The 24,691-nt window shown below is 41.4% G+C and overlaps 2 protein-coding genes across 2 annotated transcripts; both read right to left on the reverse strand.

The window, feature by feature from the left end:
• Nucleotides 1-4,962: 4,962 nt before the first annotated feature.
• On the reverse strand, nt 4,963-12,897 carry paip1 (poly(A) binding protein interacting protein 1). The gene is made up of 11 exons (XM_083979326.1): nt 12,385-12,897; nt 10,062-10,213; nt 9,761-9,955; nt 9,470-9,582; nt 9,266-9,377; nt 8,696-8,821; nt 8,495-8,601; nt 8,170-8,287; nt 8,007-8,061; nt 7,362-7,440; nt 4,963-6,141 (listed from the first exon to the last, which is right to left on the reverse strand). The coding sequence occupies exons 1-11, from the start codon at nt 12,656-12,658 to the stop codon at nt 6,048-6,050; spliced, it is 1,425 nt and encodes a 474-aa protein (XP_083835452.1). The 5' UTR covers nt 12,659-12,897; the 3' UTR covers nt 4,963-6,047.
• A 3,552-nt stretch (nt 12,898-16,449) lies between these two features.
• On the reverse strand, nt 16,450-22,653 carry fgf10b (fibroblast growth factor 10b; the record flags this gene model as incomplete). Its single annotated transcript, XM_083978833.1, has 3 exons — nt 16,450-16,641; nt 17,058-17,161; nt 22,188-22,653. The coding sequence occupies 3 exons, from the start codon at nt 22,651-22,653 to the stop codon at nt 16,450-16,452; spliced, it is 762 nt and encodes a 253-aa protein (XP_083834959.1).
• Between the last annotated feature and the right edge of the window lie 2,038 nt (nt 22,654-24,691).

Consider the following 24,691-nt stretch of genomic DNA (forward strand, 5'->3'; position numbering starts at 1 on the left):
ATATACATGGTAAAATCACCCTTGTTTATGTAACAGTAAAGGAGTTCATATGGTCTTTATCTCCAGAGAGTAAAATTTACACTAAACAGAAGTGATAATAGAGTTTTACAAATAACACATGAAGTTTTTTTTACACATGACACTGGAGAGTTATAGGTGTTCATCAGAAGAAGAAAAAAACACTTTTTAATGTTTATGTCTACCAAAGAAGTGAAAAGTTTGATTTTTAACTGACTCCTGCCAATGTTACTTGATATGATTATTTATTTTCTACATTAGTTTATGTTGCTGAATGCTTTTAAAGTCCCTCTGGTGTCATGAAAGGCAGTCAGTAGGAAAACAAAAACATATCATAAATTGCTAATCAACAGTTTGAGACTTGTCATCTCCCATTATGGTGAACACCTCACACAATGGTCTTATAGCATGTAGAATATAAAGACCTTATAAACTGAAGCCCAAACAATAGAAAGTCTATTAAAAGATATCTTTGGAGAATGACCTAAGTGTTTTTTTCTCTACAGGAAAACAGTGTTGTAAGAGCTCTTTCATTGAAACTTGTTTAAGAGACTGTAAAACACATGGTGAAAGAGTTAAACTGCATTTTCAATGGAAAAATAGAAATCTGCAGTGGAAATACCATCACTAAGGTCATATAGCTATTTCTCAACACCCAGACTGTTTATTACACCCTGTGATGTAATATTTGATTAGCGAGTTATCATTAAAGGGAATCTCACAGATTCTAGATTTTACGTATTACACGACGTATGAGTCAGCCTCTGTCTCTCTGTGGCTCTGGAGGAAGTCTGGGAACATAACCCTGCTGACATCTTCTCTGCCAGAGTTTTTTAACAGAAAGCCTGCATTGTGAGCTGCAGGCTGTGGAATTTGAAAGATGTGGGCATTTTCCTGCCATGGAGGGTCAAATCAAAAAGATGCTCATAGTTTCACTATGGAAAATGTAGGATCCAGTGTTTTCTGAGCTTGACGCATAAGGGAAAGTCAGGATATCTCTGCAAGTATGAGCATTTGAAATTAAGAAAAAAAAAAGTCATCTGAAGGAATGTCTTGATCACATTCACACATAGTTGCAACCTGAGTCTGATGTATTTGCCAGCAAGGAGCTTTACTGGAGAAGCAGCACCTGATTGGTGATAATGAGGGAGTCACAAGCCCTGCTCTTTTACTTTCCCATCTGAAGCTTATCCTGCCTGGATAACCTGCCAGGGACTGCACCAGATACTGTCTAACAACCAAGATGAGCTGATCATTTGCTATCTGCACCGTCCACACCTTGAATGACAGATAGACGCATCTATAAGTTGTCAGATGTTAAGTCTCTCAGTTATCTGCTTGCAAACATCTGTATTTAATACAAGTACTGTGAGCAGACAGGAAGCACATCCCTACAGTATATACCATAGGGACTGAGATATAATGAAACAGCAAATTAATGGCTCACAGAGTCTATCAGACCTCAGAGTGTCAGGAAGCACAGACTCACAACCCTCATTTCTGTGTTTCAGTAAAGTTGATTCACTGTTTTTTTGGGGGGGAGAAACAAAGCATGACCTTATTCAGCTGCTGAACTCCTTCACCCACTCCTTTATTTGTGAAGCCATGATTCGTGTGTAAGGCATCCGGTGAGCCATGCACGACACCTCGACAAGTTGTGTAGTAGCCCAGGGAGCCTCCTGGAAAAGGCTGATCTGTTACGTTTTTTGTTTTTGAGACTTGTGTTGATAAGGTTTGCTTTGGGAAACCAAGAAACGACAGACGGGAAAACGGTAACAGCTCATTAAACAAATCTTACTCAATATTGATGTTTCACAAACTACATGTGTTGTAGCCCTCTACTTCACACGACACTACATTCCTATTGTATGTAACCTACACACTATATCGCTTTAAATTGTGCAGGGGGTTTTAGGCGGTGTACTGAAATCTTGTTGAACAATCTGAGGAAGGAGATCTCCAGCAAAATCAACAGCGACATCTGAGGTGCATTTTCCTGTCATGCCCCTGAATAAAGGAGCCGAGTGGGTACGTCATTAGAAATCCCCACCGAGGAGGAACATGAATCATTTGATGTTCGTCTGGGAGTTTGGAGACCATTTATAATCACAGGACAAGCCTTTGTCTTCTTTACCGTTTATTTATACAGCCAGTTGATCCGTATCATAAAAAGGTACTTTCTCACTGGCCTCTAGTGATGTTGAGCCATACAGGCATACAGTACAGATAGTTTTGTGTTTACTATTTTCAGATATAACTTTTCTGTGGTGCTCTAGTTCCCATCACTGACTACAGTACATGGGAACTAGAATTAAAAGCGTTCATTGCAACATTAGTTGGTGAGTGGCGTTTGTTTCTCTATGTAATACTTCATTGCCACAAACTGCAACCTCTAGAGTTACAAGCTGACACCTCTCTGACACAAACAGAACAACAAACCCCAAGATAACCAACCACCCTACAAAACAACGCTCACAGCAAGAGAGTAGATATTATTACTATAGTAAAGTCTGTGTTGTTATGAGTCATTTAAAAAACATCCCTCACCATGGACACAACAACTTCAAGGGCCAGAGCAAAAACAGAAATTGCACTTATAATAAAATATTGTAAAAAATATTTATATAATAAGTTTCTTCTTTGATTTTCACTTTCACCGTCACTGTCACGGCCTCTCTGATGTAACTATCATGTTTGCAAACACATCCTCCGTCTTTCCATATCACCAGTATTAAGATTTGTGTCTGTATAAAAATAATCAGTAATTCAGAGTCACAGACTTGGTCGCTATGACTTTCAGCTGAACAAAGGAATATATTGCTCTTTCATTGCTTTTTGTTACTGATGAATAAGTTTAAAAACCACATAATAGAGTATAATGGAGACATGAATACAGAAACAGACTGACACAAACTTCTGGCTGAGTGGATTGTAGCATGGAACTAATCCCTCTTTCACACCCATCTGCTGACCAAAGGGAATCTGAAGGCCCTAGTTTGCCCTGTTGCATTGTGAGCCAGACGGCCACATCCAGCGGGCTCAGAGGGGCTCACGAGTCAATGACTGCACGCAGACACAGTGGCAATGCAACTAGTGGTTGAAGTTAGCATCCTGTCATATGACCAAAGACTTTATTTTAACCTGTGTGGAGGCTTTGTGGCACGTGCACAGGTACATTCCTGGTTTGAGGTTATTGTTAAAACCCTATAGCAGCACAAAAAGTGGCGAATGCAGTTTTTTTTTCTCTGTGTGTGTGTGTGAGTAAGAGGATGCATTATCATTTGCAAGTCACGGGCTGCCACTCAGTGGTTTGCTGATTAAGATATCAGCCTTGTGCAATGTGCTTGCCAAACAACCATCTGGATGACACATACACACGTTCAAAATGCACAAATGAATGTTGTTTCTGTTTTCCCAAAGATTAAAAGGACCGGATATATAAATATAAATGGAGAATATTATATAGTGAGGGTATATTGGTCTAGATAGGCCACAAAAATTCACTGTGGCAAGACTCCATGTTGTAGAAAAATGGTCTTTCATCTACAGCAGTAACAACTGGCATATGTTAATTTTACATAAGGTTCACTGCAAGGCATTTTAGTCTGAAGTACACTGAAACATGTCAACCACATGATATCCTACATTTGAAATGAATAATAAAAGGACCACTTTAAAGTGCTACCTTGCTGCAGATGATTTTAAGACACTTACAGTAGCGTGAGTGTGGGATGATGTGCAACAAACATCACCAGGACACCTCAGTAAACCGCACGCCTGACAGACATGAAAGAGTTACAGATTGCGCCATGCACTACTCTTAAACACAAATCTAAATCCTTACAGACATACTCTACTAGTTTCTTTGTGGTGGGAAACATTTCTGTGGTGTGGCACAGGGGTTAAAAAAACTGTCATTGTTTCCTTTCAACAGGAGGAAACCACCAAGCATTTCCCAGGTCATTTTGCACATGCACGCTGGAATTAGAATTTCTGGCATAACAAAGCGACTTCCTTATCTTTTTCTTAAATGGAAAATGTCGTGCATGAGCCAAAAGAAGCTCACACAGCCTTGTACATTTTTTTGGGGAAAAAAAAGTGTGATGGTAAATATGAGGATGTGGTGGCAAGAGAGTCATACTTGAAAGTCTGGGGTTGTCATCTTTAATATTTGGTTTTTGAGGGGAATCAAAAGCAGAGAAAAACAGAGCTGTTTTCAATCAGTCCACAGCTGCTACAACAGAGTGACCTGTGCTTTTCTCATCTGAAACTGATCATGTAAATTACTGGGTTGCTGTAGTGTGGCTTGTAACATTTCATTCAGTCTTTTGCTCAGCTTTTGATATTATAATGGGAAAAAAATAAGAAAAAAACATGTTTATAGCAACTAAAATATGGGGAAATTGTTAGTTAACTATCAAAAGTCCTTAGTTCAATCACTGATCCTAAGTCTTTACAACAAATGACTGTTGACCGTTATAACACTACTCAACTTGGTCACCAGGTGGTGCCAAAGGCTTAAATAAACTGCAGATTTTTGACACATTTTGTCTGTGGGAATTTGAAACAATGACAGTACCATTGTCAGCTGACTTTAATCTATGGGGTGACAAAGTAAGTTGATGTTAACTGCCAATTTCCATCTACTTCAGCACTCATAACTGAATTGCTGAAAACTGAGGAGCAGTTAATTTGTCTGGACAGAGCTGCACAGACACAAAGCTACACAAAGATATAAGTTAATTTGACAGTGTTTGTATTACCTTGTCTTGAAACCCAGGATTTCTGTATTCATTACTGTGCAGAAAGAAGTATAGTAGCTTGGGTTACTTTCAAGTAAAAAATTGTAATACTTACTCATCATTTGCTTAGTTTTTGTCAATATTATAAGCTTATGCTGCTGATATTAGTTCACATACAAATCAAGCAAAGGCGGTGTCACATTATAAAGAATTTATTGCAGGCAAACAATATGCTATAAATAATATTTACAAACTATAGAACAACATTCCTTTTTATGGGTTCCATGAATTGCTGATAAACAGTCTTTTAGCCTTTCCAGGATAATAATGAATGCCTTTTGCAGTTGAGTTACCTTTTGTCTCACTGACTGCTGCAATCTGTAGATATTCAAAGCTACATTCAGAAAATAAACTGGATTTAGATGCACAGCATTCTCAAGATTGTAAATTGTGTACCTAAAACATAAAAAAATTCTTAAAATGTAGACTGTTACCCCAAAAAGAAATGTTAAAAAAAAAAAAAAGTTTTGTCCCAGTTTGTGACTGAATTTAAGTATTTGTTCTTGTTAGTGCTACAAACTCATTTCCTAAACTGCACAGCGTTTCACAGAGTTTCTGACCACTTAAGTGAACTGCAGCCAGATAAACAAGTGAACAGCCTCGGATAATGCATTTGATATTGGCAACCTGACCAGAGACACAATGTGACCATAGTGGAAATGTAGGCTGTGTATGCATGTTGTGTAGGCATGTAGTAAAAACAACCACCTCACCCATCTACAATGCTTTAAACATAAAGATGATGCATCACTGACGCTGAGATTTTTTCAGGCCTTTGGCCTACGTATGGGGGCATTTATTAGAATCTAACAAATTTTGCACACATTTTGATGAAACTTATTTGCCTTTTGGAAAATAACTCTAAAAAAAATCCACAGCACACTTTTCCCCCTCTCAGCGTTTAGTTCCAGCGTAAGAGAGAGAGAGAGAGAGAGGAATCTCTGAGAGAACTCAAAACAACAAAGAGAGAACTTCCATGTCCAAAAAAAAAGTCTCAATACTTGAACATTTTGAACAATTATCCCATTGATTGTCCCCATTCTCCAATCAACACTGACAGAAAAAAGTGTCAGAAGTGCAACTATGAACAGCTTTTTGTTAAAATGCTTGTTTGCAGTAAAATTAAACTTTGAACCTAACTTCTGCTAGTTTCCTTTTGCTTTTCAACATTCCAGTGGGAAAATTACAGTATGTGCCTGTTGAGTTTCACAGACTTTCACCGTCACGTCATTGTTGTCGTTTCCTCTCTGATTCTAAACAAAAATTCTCATAAGCTTCTTCTATTTCAGGCTCCATCTCATCTTCATCGTCATCGTCGGATCTGTGAACACAACAGAGCGAGTGATTTAGAGGCTTCTCCGTTTTTTTTTTATTTTTTTATAGATCTTAAAAGACAAATGTGCTCCTCAGTGTGAATTACAGTTTCTGTAACTAATGCACAGATACACAATACACAGACACACAAAAACACAGAGAGACACACACAGTTCTGAGAGAGGGGACAGGAGCAAGTTAAGCCCTCTTTCACACCCAACTGCTGACTAAACTGAATCTGAGGCTATGGTCGACCCAGTTGCATTGTGGGCCGGTCAAACACATTTGCCAAGCTCAGGGGCCAATGGGTTAGTTGTGGTCATATGACCTGTGTGGAGCCGCTACGCAGTCACATGACGGAAGATGTGCCAGCACAGTGGTACTGAGGTACTTTTGACAGGTTTGAATGAAGCCCATAAATAGTGATGAATGAGATCATATCATTACTGTAACATCAGCCTATTGATGAAAATTGTATTTATGCTCTATAACCAACTTTGTATTTCCCTCAGATTTCTACTGTCACTGCTTCAGTTTGTTTATTTTAACCAACAATAAACGTGGTTAAAATAAACAAAAAAGAAGGCAATAACTTGTTGATAGTCATTATTTTGAAGGTCAGTCTAACAATGACGGTGTATTTTTGAACTGGTGGCAGAAAATGACACAGAGAAAGTTGGGTCTTAATTTACAATGTAGATCAACTGGACACAGTTTGACAGCAGAAGACAATTAAATATGTGAATATGAGGAAAGAAACTCTGGACTTTCTGGGCAGAGATGGATCCTCTCTGCTGCAAGGCATCCTCAGTCGGTTTGTTTCCATATGCCTACATGCTAACGTTGCTAACATTGGTTAATGGTGTTTACCATTCTGAAGCAGCCTACTGGGAATACCAGCGTTGTGGCTGGTGTTGTAACTAACTAATGGTTATTAGAAACATGATTGATTTTGCCTTTGTGGGTGATAAACAGTGGACGTCTGTGTTTTTCTGCCTCCACACTGTCCTCACAGCAGCAATGATGTAACCACAATGTCCACTCTAAACTGTCTATATACAATTTTAGAAACTGTTGCATTGATTCAAGGTTCTTATATAAGACTGGGTGATTAGATCTTTGAATGGCATCCAGGGAAATTAACATCAACAGGTCCCCTGGTGAGGTAATTGGAATCTGACCTGAAAGAAAAGGCCTGTATGGCAAATTTATAATATTTTAACTTACATATCATTTCCATTTTCTCCATAAATGTCATGGAAATAGTCCTGTTTGTCCATGATCTCTTGGTATTTCTCAGCATATTCTGTAAAGGCAGAGAGACGGACATTCAGAAACGAGACAGGCCGCAACATGGTGGAGTGTATTTCCATTTAAATTAGGAGTGAAAGGGCATCAACATTTATTTAAACCAAACATCATCTCTATTTATATAGCACAATCTGATATCACCAAGTAAACAACCGCCCAGGACTAACGCTAACGCTAACCCTAACCCTAACCGGTTGGTTATAACAGTGCTCCTGGGCTTTTAATTACTTGGTGATATCAGATCATGCATTTATATAAACCCTGGTATATATTTATCCTTGTATCAAAAAGGAACATAACTCCAAATTTAACAGGCCACATATGATATAAATGAGTATGCTGAGTTTTTAATAACACAATTTAACAAACAACATCAAGTAAAGAACTTCAGTGCAGTCTTAACATAGGGCAGCATGGTTCACATTAGCATCTGTGAAGATGAATGAGATAAAGCAATATTTTTTCTTTTGGTATTTACACTTCTGACATGTTTCTTTTGTGCATAAACTATACAGAAATTATTTCACATGATTTATCTTAATGATTAAGGAGTTTACGCGCCTGGGTCTGCTGCTGTAAAAGGTGTGCCATCCTCTGTGTAGAAAGTAGGTTCATTCTGAAGGGAAAAAATACAAACCATGACATACAAAAATGCATATTATAATAATAAAAGGTAGAGTTGAAAAAAAAAAAAAACATGGATTATGATACAGTTGACACTCACCATGAAGTAGTTAGGGTCGTTGTCTGGTGTGGCATTGCTTGCTGCTGGAGCAGCGCGGACTCTGCCCCAGTCACTGGATCTCAGCTCCACAAGCTTGAGAAGCATCTGTCTGACATCCCTGAAGAAAAACCAGAAACTCCAACTACAGTTTTTTTATTTTTTACTTTTTATAGCCTGTCTTTTGAACAATGGAATATATTCATGATGGTGGGTGTATGCGTGGGTGTGTGTGTGCCCATCCACTTTGGTTCTTTGGTGTAACCTAAAGTTACCTTAAGCTCCTTTTTCTATCAACTGCGCCCGAAAACCATGTTGACATACACACCTGCTGCAGGCAGCGTCCAGTAGAATCGTTTCTATTCTCTGGATGAGATCTTCCATGTGTGTTTGTTTATTCCCTTTCCATGCATCATCCAGGACAGAGCCGGTAAGCTTTAAAATGAAAACATATACTCATTAGTTATAAAACTGCTGACACAGCTTGAAACATACAGATCTGTAAATGTGTCCATCTGAGATTTGAAACCTTAAGCAGTTTGACGGCACAGATGAGGTTTGCATCCACAGGGTTGGAGAACAGGCTGATCATCAGATCTTTCAGGGCAATGAGGAGGATCTCTGCTCTGTTTGGCTGTCCCTTTCCACTCTTGATCTAAAAAAAACAAAACATCAAAAAACATCAGATTGATATAAATGTCTTTCAATGAGTGCCTGAGATTGACAGGCTGTGGAGGAGTTTTTATGGTATTGGAGGTTTATTACTACAATTCCCATGGCTCCCAGTAATCTAGTAGCAGCAGCATCATATATGGTAAACCTAAGGCAGTAATGCAAGCAGGTTGTGCCAAACAAAGCATGATATGCAAAGGTGATATATATATATTTTCCATGAATGGACAGCTGCCTCATCAGTTCAGTGAAGTATCACTCAGGCAGAATATAAACGCTTACAGTCTGGTGGTAAGCAAGGATTAAAAATTATGTAGTATTAGAGTGAAAATCATGCATTTGAAATGCAACTTTATGGATGACACAGGTGTTTAACAGAAAGCTTTACATACACGACCACTCTGGGCCAGTGAGTGTGACGTCTTACCTCCAGGTGCAGGTAGAGCTCTCCCAGAAAGAGCACAAAGGAGTGGAATTTCTTTTGAGTGTCTTTGTCTCCTCGAACAGCTACATCCCTTTGTTCGTACTCTGTTTGACACCTACAGCGAACGGCAAGCTTACTTTTTTTAAAAATGCAGTTTTTATTGAAAAATAATTTGTTAGAGAGAGAGAAATCAAATGAATAATTCACCTTTTCAGGAGCAGCTGACGGAAGTTACCTCTTGGTGGGCTGACACTGAGGTGTTGGGACAGGTAGTTACACAGTCTGGCACCCGTGTAGGAGAAGTTTGGTATGGCGGTGGACTGCAATGAAAAGAACTGAATTTGATACCCAAATGTACGACTGCATGCTCTTTCCAGAACCATACATCTATATCATAATCAGTGCATAAACTGTGCTCAGACAGGATTGGGTTAAAACAAATGATTATTTAATATTTACACAAAGAACAACATGAGAATTGAATATGTATCGCCAAACCTGTGTGTAGATCAGTTCCACCAGCTCCTTCAACAACTCCTCAGTAGTCACCCAGCTGTTGAGTATGCTAGTTATATATTCAACATCCGATTCAAAGGACCCAGGTGAGGAGCTTAGGTGCCCGAGAAAATCTGTGACCATGTCGGCCAAGGTTGGTTCACCGTAATACACGTCACTGTCATCACAATTGGGGTCCTATGGAAAAATCACAACAAAAACATGAAAAAAAGGGGGAAAATCCAGGACTGTCAAAATAAAACAACTCATTTCAAAAATATTCTGATATGTCTGTCCATCTTACTTCATAGAGGATGACTCCAGAGGGAACAAACTCTGGAGCACTGGCTGAAAGCTTTGATGACTTGATCACGGAGTCCACTTCATTACACTCTTTGGAGGCAGACATACTGTTGGTATTTGCACTTTGTTGGGTTTTTGTTTGTCTTTTACATTCTGAAAGAAAAGAAAGATGTTCTTAGACCTTACTGTTTGAGAAAATGACCATACTACATCGGTTGAGTTCTCCTTTTTCCCGCCTGACAAAGGTTGCAAGAGCCACACTCTTAGTAAGATATACATACAACAAATAGGAATCCTTTGTAAGGTTCAGTGATTTAATGAAACAGCTGAGCTCACTTGGGCTGAGCACAGATTTGGTGCACTAGCAGTATGTATTTATGGCAGCAGAAAGATGTATTTGGGATCCACTCAAAATAAACTGCAGTGTGTCCAGCTTCGTGGTGAAGGAACATGTCACCAAAGCAAACTGTTTTTGGACAATAACGGAGGTCTGTGGCACAAAAGAGCTTTAAGCAACAAGAGGCACACAGACTGTACTTGTTAGGGGAACCAGTTCATTGCTATATTTCAGAGAGAAAGAGAAATCCTGAATAACTTTATTATCCCAAAGGGAAACTGATTTATACTTTGAGCTAAAATATTAATACAAACAACAAATATATGATCAACAACACAATATGTTATGTAGAGAAAAACTATAATGTTGCTGTGAGTAAATAAGGAAGTCACTATAGACTTATAACAAACAAAAATGTTATTCATTCAAGACCATGCTGTCTGTAGCGATGGTGCAAATGCCAGCATCTGACATTTTCCACTGATACTGATGCTGCTTTTGTGAGCCTTATTACACATGCAGTTAAAACAAGTTGTGCTTTTCAAAACTGCTTATGTAATCACATGGGTTTTCCACTATGACCACAGTTTTATTGTGTGACAGCATTGACAGGTGTGTTAAGTGACAGAGTCCTATAGAAAATGACAATGGGGCTTCATATTGTCACTCTGATACAGTTTAGCAGCTGATAGCTAAAGGTTGCCTTGATACGTACATGCGCACTGCAAAACCATCTCACTCTCTGGTACTTTACTAACATACATACTCCCAAAAAGTTGTGATATACCGCTGTTATGAATCTTGTTTGGAGACTTGCAACTGGGATCAACACAATAAATATTAAGACACACCTTGGGCACATAAAACCTCTCATCAGTGCTGCAATATTTGCATCTCTCTACTGCTAATGTGTGCAGCAATCATTTCTATCAGCCAAAAGACTTCCCACAATCTACATTTGATAATTATGTACCAGGGCAACAGGCTATCTCTTATTTTCTAGTAGCACAGTGGCTCCTAATGTAAAATTTTAAGGGCGCAAACAGAAAATTTAGGGGCACAGACTGTAAATATTCACATTTCCTTTTCATTCATGATCCTGCCTCCTGTAATAACATATACCAGATACTTTGAGTTGCCCTTTCTACATTTCACCAGTGTTAAAAAAAAAAGAAGAAAGAAAATAAATCAAAGGCAAATTTACTGGTTGCACATGTGCAAGTAACGTTAGACAACAAAAACTGTCTCAAATTGTAGGGGTAGTCTTGAGCCCTGTGTATCAATGCTATGTTAATACTAGTCCGCAATTGACATAATAGCACAAAAACAATAACAACATGTTAAACTTTGGCCAATTAAAAAATATCTTCAGATGAAAAAGTACAGACATTGATAGTGCCATGAGTCATCCAGGCCATGGTGGTAGTAATGGTAGCTGCTGCTGAATCGAAACTAAACGTGTGTCCTTATTAATAACAACAACCACTGGAGGTGCGGGAATGGAAACTGATTCTTCCCCCTTTTTGCTGTTGTGCTTTGCTAATCAAGCTAGCTGTGGCTGGGTAAAAAAGAAAAAGACAAGACCTCAAATTGTGGCACTTAACTTAGGCAACTACATGACATCCGAGTGGGAGCTTTATATAGATGCTGCTGCGTTACGTTACCTCACACATGAAATAAATAAACAATCCAACAGGTGCAAGTCGCGACGCCAAAATACTCAGGTTGGCTAACATTAAAGGCATCCAGCTAGCTGCTAGCAGGCTAGCGATGCTAATGACAGCTCCAGATTTAGACCCCGAGTTAAACGAGTAAACGAGTTGGCAGAGGAACAAACAGACAGGGGGGAATATTGTAGCTTCTTTTATATCCAATAAAAAGCACTGCGCCATTCAAAGTTGTGTGTAATGGGGGCTGTGAAAGTGAAACGCTCGTATCGTTGGTCGGTGGTGTTGTTAGCATGTTAGCTTGTTAGCAGCTCCCCTACCTGCTCCTCCTCCTCCTCCACCACCGACCATCACGTCGTTGTTGTTGGCCGTGCTGCCGATGTTGTTCTCGGAAAAAGGCGGGGATGTCCGCGGCTGTCTCAGCGGTTCTCTCTGGTTGAACAGCGTGGCTTTGGTGGCGCCGTCTCCTCCTCCTCGTCCTCCTCCTCCGCTGCTGCTGCTAGCGGTGTTTGCGGTAGACATAACCCCGCAGTCTGGTGGGAGGTTGCGGCTTCTCCCTGCTCCCGGAGCTCGGTCGAAATCCTGGTGGTTCATGACTTGTCACAGTCTACAAACTCTCTCTCAGAGCAGCAGCAGCATCTGAGAAAAAGATGAAGAAACGTCGTTCAGCTGCTGTGTTTTTTTAGTTGTTGTTTTTAATCCTGTATTCCAGCGGCAATTGCAAAACAATATCACGCCCTATCTCTCTTTCATGGTGGCTTTTCCTCGATCGGATAGTATCAGTGTATATACAACTTCTTTTTTTTTTTTTTTTTTGGCCACTTCCTCTAACAACAAACTCGCTGCCGTTGATTATCAATGACACGGTTTGATATCAGAATACAACTGTTGCCCTCTGGTGGCCCGGAGTGGAAGCGATCCACGTCCACGATGCATGGCGCCGCCTCAAGAAACAAAAAACACAGGTAAGAAGACTAGTCAGATTTGTTCACTTATGTAAGTGCAGGAATGTTTTCATTAATTGCTAAAATGCTTATTTATTGTATGCATTTAAAATGCTTCATATAGGCTACATATTATATGAGAAAGTTGTAAGTTGTTCTCCTTTCAGACTCATTCTCCACTTTTAGATTTACTCAATTAAAATGCTCAATAAAAATAAATAATGAAACTAATATGTTTTTTTTTAAACATGAATAATGAATGCACAATTTGAAGTATAAGATTTACCCTTCTCATCATTCTAATGGCTAATTTCCATAGCACCCCTAAAAGTATTGACTTGATCAATTATACCATAAAAATTACAAATGAATGATCATAATAAAAAGAAAACATTAGCAGTATTTTATTAGTAGTATACAGATGATTAAGGCCTATTTCACTGTTGTAGTTTTTTTTCTTCCCACATTTTGTCAATTTCAACAGTTTTTGGGGAAGTTTATGAGAATATTTTTTATTTTCATTTATTTATTTGCAGATGTTTTTAATTTGTGGAGCAAAAACATAAATAAATTAATAAAACTGTGAAACATGCTGGAAACATTTGTCTCCTGACTATAATTCAATATTATATAAACTATTACAGAAATGTTACCAATGAAAAATTACATTGTATTTGTTGATTTAATCTTTTAGTAGTATTTTAACTCCTATACGTTATAAATGTCATTTAAGAAGACAAACTTCCTACGCTGCCAGTAATTGGAGGAATACTAACTCTTTATTTTATTTTATTTTTAGTTAACTTGCTTTGCTTTCATTCAAAATCCCATTTAAAGAAGAAATATTGTATTAAAAATCTTGTGTATGTGCCTTGTGTGTGGGGTTAGGCTGTGGTTGTCTCCACAACATGAGTGCAGGTTAAATGACTTCATGTTCATCCAAGATATTTATTAAAGCACTTGAGGGTTGGGTAATTACATTTAACCGATATGTCAGACACATATTTCTTCTTCCCACAGAAGACTTTGGACCTGTGTAACCCCCTCAGACGTGCCTCTCTCCCCGAGCTCACTCAGTAGCTGCCCACTACAAACATGTGTTGCACCAGACCTCTCTCTCTCTCAGTGTAAGTATTCATTAGTTGTTTTAGCCTCCAGTCATTTTCCACTTGTTTCCCAAAGCTGGATCACATTATGCCACAGAGAATTCCCGCGCCAGAAATGCAGAGACCCACTTTGATAAAAGATTACTGCCCCTATTTTCTCTTATTGCTGTTTTTCCCCTGATGCCAGTGCCTTGGAAAGAGTTCAAACATTCACAAGTCTTGCAACTGCACAAGGTGACAAATGCCTTTGAAACAGAGTACTATGAGGCCAATATTCTTCACTGCACATTATGTCTGTCTTGTGGCGATTCATTGGCTGTTTCATTTGATTACTAAAGAGTGATTAAAAAAACAAATCAGTGCTGCTACTGAATCTGTTGTGGTTTCCCCCTCCCTCTGAAATCCAACATCTTGCATCCTCTTTAGTGAAGCGTTAAGAGAAATATTAAAAAAATATATATATAGGCCTATATACAAAACCTTTATCTAAGGTCATTGAAAAGCTGCACAACAACTGGGCTCAGAAGTTGTGAATGTGGACTCAAAGGTGCAGCGAACCCATTGCACAATCACCAGAGAGAGCAGAGAAACTGTACTGGACAGTGGTGTGTGTATGCGTATATAGTGCAGACATGGTCGTGAAATTGTATTCCATATGTTGCCATCGGCCCTGACTGTCATGGAGGAATGCACTGTAGCATTCCTCAGTATTAATCGATTGTTGCGGTGATTCCTTTAACGGCTATTACAGGACAATATACCAGCAGAAGCTTTATACGTTGTTGTGTTTTTTTCCCCCCTTAAGTCCTTCCAGTCTGGAGTCACCGTCAGAGGCTAACTTGGATGAATTTGGAGGGAAGGGGGTCGAACACAGCGGCTGTAACCCCCTCACAGCGCTTCTCCCGTCTTTCTGTCTTTTTCCCTACTCTCCCAATTTTTCATGCCTGTCTCGAGATAGATGTTCAGAGAACATGAGGCCCGGAAGCCTGTGGTGTTAATGTTCTCCCCGTGGTCTTTTGATCTGGCATCAAGGCAGCTGTCATTGATTAGTGTGTTTGTAGGTGATTACTGAGGGAAGTGGGTGGTCAGACACAGGTCATATCTCTCTCCCTCATTCACATTTCTTCCCTCTCACACATTCAGATCCACTTCTAAGGCCTTGCAGTGGGACCCCAGAATGGGCAGTAGCCATGCAGACTAACATGACAAAGCTGTATTTATTTATTTATTTATTTATTTATTTATTTGCCAGTATTACCAACAGGTGCTTTACGCAGCTATCATTACTATGCAAGGCCTCCTGCAACCAGGGAATGTTACAGCTAGACAAAGTAATGGGGTGATATTAGCAAGTGATGTCAGCATCTACAGGCCGTACCGAGGAAGTTACCTCCCTCCCATTTTCTTGTGGTTGGTCTTATATGTTTCCCGTTTGTTTGGGAACTAATCATTAGTGCAATGGTTGCCACATGGAATATCTGGCTAGGCATTAATGGTTGCCTTTTGTCCTTTCCTACCTCAGAGACCCAGATAAGAAAAGACTTACCATGACCTGAACGTTCAACCAGGGTTTCTCAGCGCTTGTGATTAAACTTGCCATTTCCCCGCAGTGCAGTGCCCCCCCCACCACACCTCCCACCACCACCACCACCACCAGTAAAGAAAGACCACTAGGTTGCAGAGGAGAAAACGGTAATTTTTATTTTCACATAATAGATCCTATAAAAAGTGAAAGCATGCAAAGGAATGCTTGCCTTGTAAGTGTTCCCCTCCAGTTAAATATTTCACAAAATAAATAAATCATTACAATACAGTCAAAACACAGTGGTTAAGTATCAAACATTTGCTTTAAATGTGTGGTATCCTCTATTATTTTAATGCTGTCACGATAAACTGACCCATCGCCTCCCTCATTTTACATTTTCTATCCCCCCTCCCCTTTAATATCTCACAGGAGAAAATGGATTTTAAATAACATTTTCAGATACTTTTGCATCCACTAAAGTTCATTAGTAGGGACAGTATCTCCTGTCTTGTGTCCACATTACACACATACTCCAGTTGCAAACTGTTTGGCACAGAAATAAAAAGGATAAATATTGCATCCCGTGCCACAGACAACACAGATATCACCTTCTCCCACCAAAAGAAGAATATGATCTCAATCAAAGTTCAGGGGCAGAGATCATATTTTTTTTATGTAACAGTGTTAGTGCCTTGTTTCCAAAATGAGAGATTTCCCCAGTGACTGTCTTTATTTTACAGCGTTCCAGTAATGAAAACCTCTCTGTCCAGTGCTGCATATTCCTCCTCTCCTCCTGTCCTCGTCTTCAGCTCACACCATAATTGGAAGGAAGTGGGTGGCCGTGTTCTTTCTGCGGGTTTTCTTCCCTTTGAGCGGCTTCCCGTGGACGTTCAGACCTACAAACATCTGCCGCTTCTTGTTTCTCCAGTGAGCTGAGGCGTACGTGTTATAGCCATTCTCCTCAATCCGCTCCTTCAGTTTGCAGTCGACGCCAAACTCTTTCTGGAAAAAAAAAAAAAAAAAAAAAAGCCAAACAAATCAAAAACAAAAACTGTGAGTATCATGTTTCAGTGTTATAACCCCGACGTGTGAGGTTAAGGCAAAACACAGATCATTTTCTTGTGCAAATCCATTGCGGTTGCACGTGGTCCCATGTTTATTTACACCCCCCCTTAATCTGCATTGAATGTTTTACTCATATGTGCTTGTGCAGAAACTAGTGCGCACTTTGAGAATTGCACAGTTCCCCCTGGAGGTTCACATGTGTGCACCGGCATGGCTGGGAATCAGAGTGTACAGCAGCAGCAGCAGCAGCAGCCAGAGAAATAAAGATAAGGCCTCCTGTGATAAGGACAGAAGAATCTAACACTATCTCTCTCTCTGGAGCATCCAGATTGACCCCTGACTCGGATACTAACCGCTCCGTACAGGTCTCCTTTCCTGCTGATAGACAGATAGTAGTTGCTGTTCAGCCCTTTGATGGCCACCACTCCCACGTCCACCGATGTGATTTCCAGGACACCTAAGATTCAGCGAAAAAAAAAGAAGGAGTTTATGTAATTTTTTTGTCAACATTAAGAGCAGGCGTGGGCACAGATAAAATTATCTTTCAAGTGGGTGTGTCATCGCGTTCACAGACACAAATCTAGAAATCAGTAGACGGAGGAAGTTAAGTTGATCCAATGTTTCCCTGACTCATCTGCAGATAAGAGTATACAACATATATAACAGGGATAAGTCACATGCAGTCCAGATAAAGTTTGTGTGAGTGGATCTACGCAGTTTTATTCAGAGGATAATGAAAAGCAACACAAAACTGCCTTCTCCTCTCAGGACATTCACGTGTGGGAACTCACAGTGTGGGGATTCTGAGTAAGGTCACAATTACTCTTACGCACGTTTATCATTTCAGTGATATTATAAAGTTACTTAACAACCTACACCTGTGTAACAGATTCCAGCTGCAAAGGCCATTTAGCCTGAAAATTAATAGGTGGATACCGCAGAGATTCTCAGGTTGTTTATGTTCTGTTTGGTATTTAGGTTTCCAAGTCCCTATACAAATAATTCAGCTTTCTCATAGGCTATTAGAGGGGTTAATTTATACCCCAGTTAACAAGGGCATGCTTTTGCTGCAGACAGCTGTGGTTATTTGTGTGGTCTCAGTATCAGAGGTCAGAGAGATATAACTTCCTAATGTGTCCTTTGACCACAGAACCCACTCATCTCGTCTTATGCTGATGTGTGTGTGCGTGCGTGTGTGTGTGTGTGTGTGTGTGTGTGAGTGAACCATCCTGGTTCCCATGGCATGTTTGATTTCATGCCTCCCTCCCTGACTTCCTTTCCACACTTCCTGTGAGCTGTCGTTATTTTATCCTGATAAGCACACATATGCGTACACACACACACACGCACACACAGAGTCACAGACACACACTTTGGCGTGGGGGTGTGAACTCCAGAGAGTCGACGACATCCTTTGATCAGATCAGCAGCCCCTCCTCTGTCTGATGACTGTTTGTGCGGCGGCGGGCCTGCTCTGCTGTCAGACCCCACTCTCCGGTGGCTGGGGGGCCTCTGAAGCTGCCAGCCCCGCAAATGAGTGGACAGTGGAGGATGCAGGTGTGCCCCCCACCCCCCACCCCCCCAAAAAAGAACAATCCCTCTCATAAAAATACAGCAGCTTCTTTCCTCGTCCGTGAGGTCTTGACTGTATCAGTTTCTCGTTCAAACAGTGGCACCTTGGGGCAGTGAGGTCTGAGGCGGCAAAGGCGGTGGTGGGGACTGTGACACAACGGCCATTGAAGATCTGAGAGGAGCTGGTTTCTGTATGGGATCGGGTGTCGGGTATGGAGTGAGGATGTAAGACAATCTATGGCAGTCTCTGGCTGCTCTGTAAACATGGGAGGGATGAAAGGAAGGAGAACAGAGAAGGACAGAGGAGCCATGACAGTGAGACTGGGGGTGGAGTGAGGATTAGAAAGGGCTGTAATGATCACTGATCAAAGTCAGCCACCGGAGGCAGGGGCGAGACAGGTTGTATACACACATGCACACTCACACATACACATGCACACACTCACATTTATACATGCACGCTCCTAGTTGATGCTGTAGCAGGTGAAGGTGCACTTGCACAAAAACTCAACCTGGCTGTGAAACTACAAAATCTCCATTCACTGCTCTGTGATGAATGAACACCCAGCTTGGCCCAGGAGTTGAGAGTAATGAGTTTATGGCTGCAAGTGTAAAAGGGGGAAAAAAATAAGAGCGGCAAAACAGAAAATATGCTCTTGATTTAGCTTCCCCCAGATTACAACATTACGCCTTAAAGGTGACAGCAACTGCTTTGTATGGGGTAAATCCTACAAACCACATATGTAAAATGTTGCCATAAAGAGAGGCAGCCAGGTTCAGCTGTTTACGTGGGGAGACAGCAGATTTTCTTTTGCATGCTGGTTGCTTTTTCCTAATGTGTGGCTTATTTGATACGCTCTGTTTGGAGTTACAACAGTAAATGGTGCGTTGGTTGTGGAATGGAGGCACACAATGCCAGTGAGAATTAAAGGTGGTTTTTCCACAGTGGGGTGCCAAAAAGCATGTGCTTTGCAGCCTGTATTGTTATTCTTTCTTTCTCTTTACTTCGCCTCCCGGATGTTCAAGTTTGCGCAAAACAACAGCAGGGCAAAAAAGTTCAAATGTGAATTTTGCTTGGGACCATTCACGTGCAGAAAAATGAAGCGGAGTGAGGCGTAAACCAGGATATATAGTAATAACACTTGATAAGGACGGACCACACTGTGTGTATTTACATAGAGGGGATATCCAGGCTCCACCCCACCTCTGAGAAAACCTATACATGTCAAACCTTCATAAGAGCAGCATCTGTTTCTTTTTTTTGTGTGTCTTGTAAAAAGGCCACTGCTTTGATTAAAGGAGATGAACATGCACAGACACACACTTACACATGTGTATACATGTATATATATATATATATATACGTAGTATACACTTTTTGAGCCATGTCCAGAAGCATCTTGCACACATGGCCTGTCCCCCACAGCACAGAAACACAACTGGTGGCCTGACACAACTACACACACAACACACTCAGTCTTGACAGATTCACCATCTCACACCAACACAGCCGTGGATAATTAACCAAACTCTTTTTACCGCCAAGCCTTTGCCTGAATCTTATATAGCGATATCTCTCCAGTCACTCAGGGCTGCTACATGTCTTTAAGAGAACTCAGCTGTGAATCATAGATGTTTTAATTGCATACTTGGGCACATGCAGATAGCTACAGTACTTAGCTGACTTTAATATAATCTCCATCCCTTTCTCTCTGCTTCTCTGTAACCTCAGCACAGGCTCCAAGCGAGCTGGAAAACCATGTGGGACAGTTTTGCGCTGGCATCCCCATAAATCTGTGGGAGTCTGGATACCGGTTCTTTAACAGACAGTGAGCCGGGTCCTCGCTGGGCCACAGGCAGCACCCAAGACCAAAGCCTCCACACATCCCACACACCTCTGAGTCTAAGTCTACATAATATTGATCAATTAATCATGAAATTTCAATGCAGTGTGTCTTTGCCTTGCAACTTGTAGCTCAAGCTGTCCTCCGCTACTCACTGCATTAAAAAAAGAAAACATTTTGTCACTTCAAGGGATCATCAAGGGTCTACAAAGGATGTCAGTCCTGGGATCATGTCTAGCCCCAGGGGCCAGAGCAAAGACTGAAGCTGCCGTTGTGTAGTATCCTTTACCATGTGAACCTGATATGAGAGCACATAATCCACACACAGTGTCCCCAGACCCCCTCAGGACACAGCTTTTTGATGGCACCACCATTGATACTGAAGACACATGGCTTTGATGTGGCCACAATGATGTTCAGCCATGTCATTCATGAACTTGTACCTCTCTAGAGAGTCTCTCTTTCACCTCCCTCCCCGATGCTCAGGTCATGCTTACTCCAACTGACTTTTGAAATAGAATAAATAAAAGAAAAGAAGGCAACACACTCCTAAAAAGTGTGGATTTGTGCATCAATAAAAACGCAGACAGAGGAGGTAAATTATCTTCCAAACATACATAAACTAGGGTGAATTCAAACACACACATGCACACACCACTATTATGATAAACTGGGGCAGACATCCTCACACCACTTCAGTTTTACAACTTAAAAGAAACTGCAAACAAAGGGCGGCAGTAAAGGCATCACGATGTAATATGGTCAGTAAATAAAGTTGCTTCTGTCATGACCTTGTCAAAACAAACATCTCCCCTGACATTTTGCCTCCCCGTGCCATTTCCCCCAAGTCACTTTGATTGAATGTGTGGCTCAGCTCTCCCAAGAGGAACATTTAAACATACATTCACTATGGAAATCGCTGTGAGAGAGAAAGAGAGGGAGGAAAGCAGCTTGTGAGCGGGAGAGCGATGTGTTCAGTATATATATATGTGTGTGTGTGTGTGTGTAATAAGTGTGCACATGTGTCGTCGTTGGCTGCTATATGATCACACACCCACTGGAGCATGTGAGTGCCCGCTGGCTGATAGGCACACACACGTAGCTTGGTGGGAATGCTGGGACACTAATGAGAATGCTATTCTATACTGACTGATATGCCGAAACATACAACGTGTAATCACTTTAAAGACGTGTTTTCTCCGAGTGACCACGTCAAACTGCTTTAAACAAATGTCTGATTTTTGACTGAGGGTATGTAATTTGCTGGCCTGCAGGCGGGCAAATCTGAGTGGGAGAGTGAGAGAGAGAGACACAGACGCAGACACGGAGAGGCAGAAAAAAGGTCTAAAAGCATCAATGAGACTGACATCCCTGTCCTCCCCCTGCTCCAGCCCTGTTCCTCTGTGGCTGTTATCAGCGCTGTTTACCCTGTGCTGTGAAGACTGCCTGATAATGGCCGGGTTATCTGCCCCTGCTCCTTTTTAAGCAATCTGAGAGCTACCACCATTGTGCTGAGTGTTTGGACAGGAGAGATATCAGAGGGATGTCTGGTTTAAAACAAAAAAGACGACTCTGATTGGGAATGCTTCATTCAAACGACTGACCTGTGTGCTGACTGTCTGGCTCTGGAAATGAACTATAAATTGTGCAATTTATTTATTTATTATACAAGGCTGCATGTTCATGTATTACCTGCTCGTGCATTTTTTTTCTTTTGCTACAGTGTGAACACCTGATTTTTAAAATCTGAAATACACATCATTTAACAGGGTTCCTTGGTGCCAGAAATGTTGCAAACTCAAAACAATCATCAGGTGTTTTGTTTTGTTATCTGTAATATCTAAATGCCTCGTACTGCAAACGAGGTCAGAAAAAAGGTCAGACAGTTTTGGTTGCAAAGACTGAAAATCTTTACTTCACACTGGAAACTTGAAAACTCCTTCAAAAGTCTGGCATTGCTCACTTTTAACTTTTGCTGACACAGGAGAGGTTCAGACCCACTTAGGTTTCTGATTTCTTTTGTTCTTTTTTATTCTTTTTCATTCAGATAGTTATTGAGTTACTTACTGAGCGGGTCGTCTTTGCTCTTGGTCCCACTGACGGTTCCATTCTTATCGATCCTCAAGAAGAACTTCTGGAAAGAGAACAGCTTTCTCCTCCGTATATCCCCTTGGAGATGATTGTAGCTGCGCACATGCCTGCCCTGTGGCCCCCCAGCCCGACTCAGTGGCCCCCCAGTGGCCCTGGGCCTGGAGACGAGCTCAGTCTCTGAGATGTTCAGTGGAGCTCTGAGAGTCCGCGAATTGCCAAGCCTCAGTCTTTCTCTGCGGAGCTGATGGCAGGCTGCCCCGGGCAGGGAAAAGGAGAAAACCACCAGGGCCAGCAGGAGAGGCAAAGACAGGGAGGAAAGCAGCGCTGATGTCCTCAGTCTGGAGTTTGAACCAGAACCAGAACCAGAATGAGCCCCTAACCCAGCCCTGGAGCAGGACGAGGCAGAGGCAGCCTTACTCCCTCCAGCAGCCCATCTGATCATGGTAGTGTGCTGTGTGGAGGACTAGAGGCAGCCTCAGAGCCTGGGACATGCTGCTGGGGGCGAGGATAGGCTGGGAGGGCAGGGAGGGGAGCCCTCCACAGTCCAGTACAGGGTGAGCTGGTCCTCCTGCAGAGTCCAAGTTATGCAGCACCTGTATGAAACCCTTAGATTACTCTTTGAATTATGTTCAATAGCGTCAAGAAAGTTCAATTAGACACTGTATTTCTATGATGATCCACAGCTTCTCCTTTCCACTATTGAAAAGTTTTGGGTCGACAATGAGAATCTCTCTTTTCTGAAAAAAAGACTGTCTGAGTCAACGATTAAATAAAAAATCAATACACAGATTACTAGATGTGTATTCCAGTAACAAGCCTCTTAATTTCTAATTGTTTCTAAATTGTTTGTGAAATTCTTCTCGGCTGCTCCCACACATTTCCAAACAGTTGCTCAATTTCAGAGAAAAAAAATGTAAAGTTCACTGATATCCAGGTAGAAGGTTTGACGTGTGTACATACAAAAAAAATCCTTAGTTCCAGTGGAATAAAACCAGATGCAGCACACAGTCTACCTGTCCGATGGCTGCTACGCTCCACATGTGCAGATTTCACTCTGGGGTGGAGAACAGGATTCAAGACTTAAAGAGGAACGCTGGTCAATCCAGGAGCATGTCAGATAATCCATGTCTTCTTCTGTTGCCCCGCTCCTCTCGCTCTCTCCTCATCTCTCTCTCTCTCTCTCTCTCTAGCCCCAGATGACTCCACCTTCACACAGCATTGAGGTAACAGTACGGGGTGGTCTCTCTCTCTCTCTCTCTCTCTCTCTCCGTCCCAAGGTTGAGTCAGAGTTGTTCACCCCACTTTTCTTGATATGAGGAGTCCTGGTGTGATCTCCTCACCTGAAGGCTGATCACAGAGCAGAAGTGTGTGTTAACCAGTGTGTGTGTGTGTGTGTGTGTGTGCGTGTGTGTGTGTAGCTCTGTGACTCTGTTAGTTATTTGATCCCTCCCTCCTTTACTCAACTTCCCCTCTCACATATGGGAGCAAGTACTGGTCTGCATATGTGTGCGCTTGTGTGTCTGTGTGTGTGAATGTGTGTGTATGCACTGCCTACTTACAAGCAAATCCAACTTATGAGCTCGGGTGAGAGGTGATAGCAGGGGTTCATCTGAGCGGATGCTGCAGGGCAGGAAGATACAGTCTGGTAGTTTTGGATCAGTCACTATGGCTGCAGATTACTGTGATGATTGCTTTACTGTTTAATCAAAGAGTGGTTGCATGAGGATTGAAAAAAAAATTGAGCCCCAGTGTGTCTTGGTAATCTTTGTTATCCAGTGCAAACATCTGCTTGTATGGCTGAGGCTGAGGGGGCCGGGGGATAAATATCACAAATTGAAATGGACCCACTTGTTCCTCATTAAGATGTGATAATCCTGACAAGTGGCCATCCTCCTCTGTCTCTTCAGATAAAAATCATATTAAGTTACTATTACCGGTTCCAGTCTGCATGCTGCCTTATCACGGAACATCTTGCTAAGGCCTCTCTCTTTCCATGCACTTTATCGTAGTGTGTTATCTCTCCTGCAGCGCTGTAATGCAATGAAGCTCTCCAGTTTCACTCACCAGACCTCCGCCTTCCTCTGTGACTCAGGTGTCTGAGTGGACCTCAGCCAATGAGACTCTCTCCCCCGCTGACCATGCATCATTTGCTCCTCAAGGCATGGGGCAGGCACAGGATGGACAATGTCATAGTGGACTAGACAGCAATGTACAGTATGCGCGCCGAACGTGCAAAATATTAGGGATGGTCAGCGTTCTCACCAGTGCAATAAACAAAATGTGCTGCTGGCAGGCTTATCTATTCTCCCTGATCCTCTGGTCTTTAATGTCAGGGTCTGTCTTGTTCCCTGTTTTCTTTCCCTTAAGTCCTAGTTTTTAGTGCCTGCTTTAATGTCTGTCAACGATCTATGGCCAGAGCTGTCTTGTCTTAACTCTGGTCTTGGCATGGCTTTATCTGGGGATACAAACAAAGTAATCTT

The sequence above is a fragment of the Trachurus trachurus genome (genome assembly GCF_905171665.1).
Source record: "Trachurus trachurus genome assembly, chromosome: 9".
In the NCBI taxonomy this organism is placed as follows: domain Eukaryota; kingdom Metazoa; phylum Chordata; class Actinopteri; order Carangiformes; family Carangidae; genus Trachurus; species Trachurus trachurus.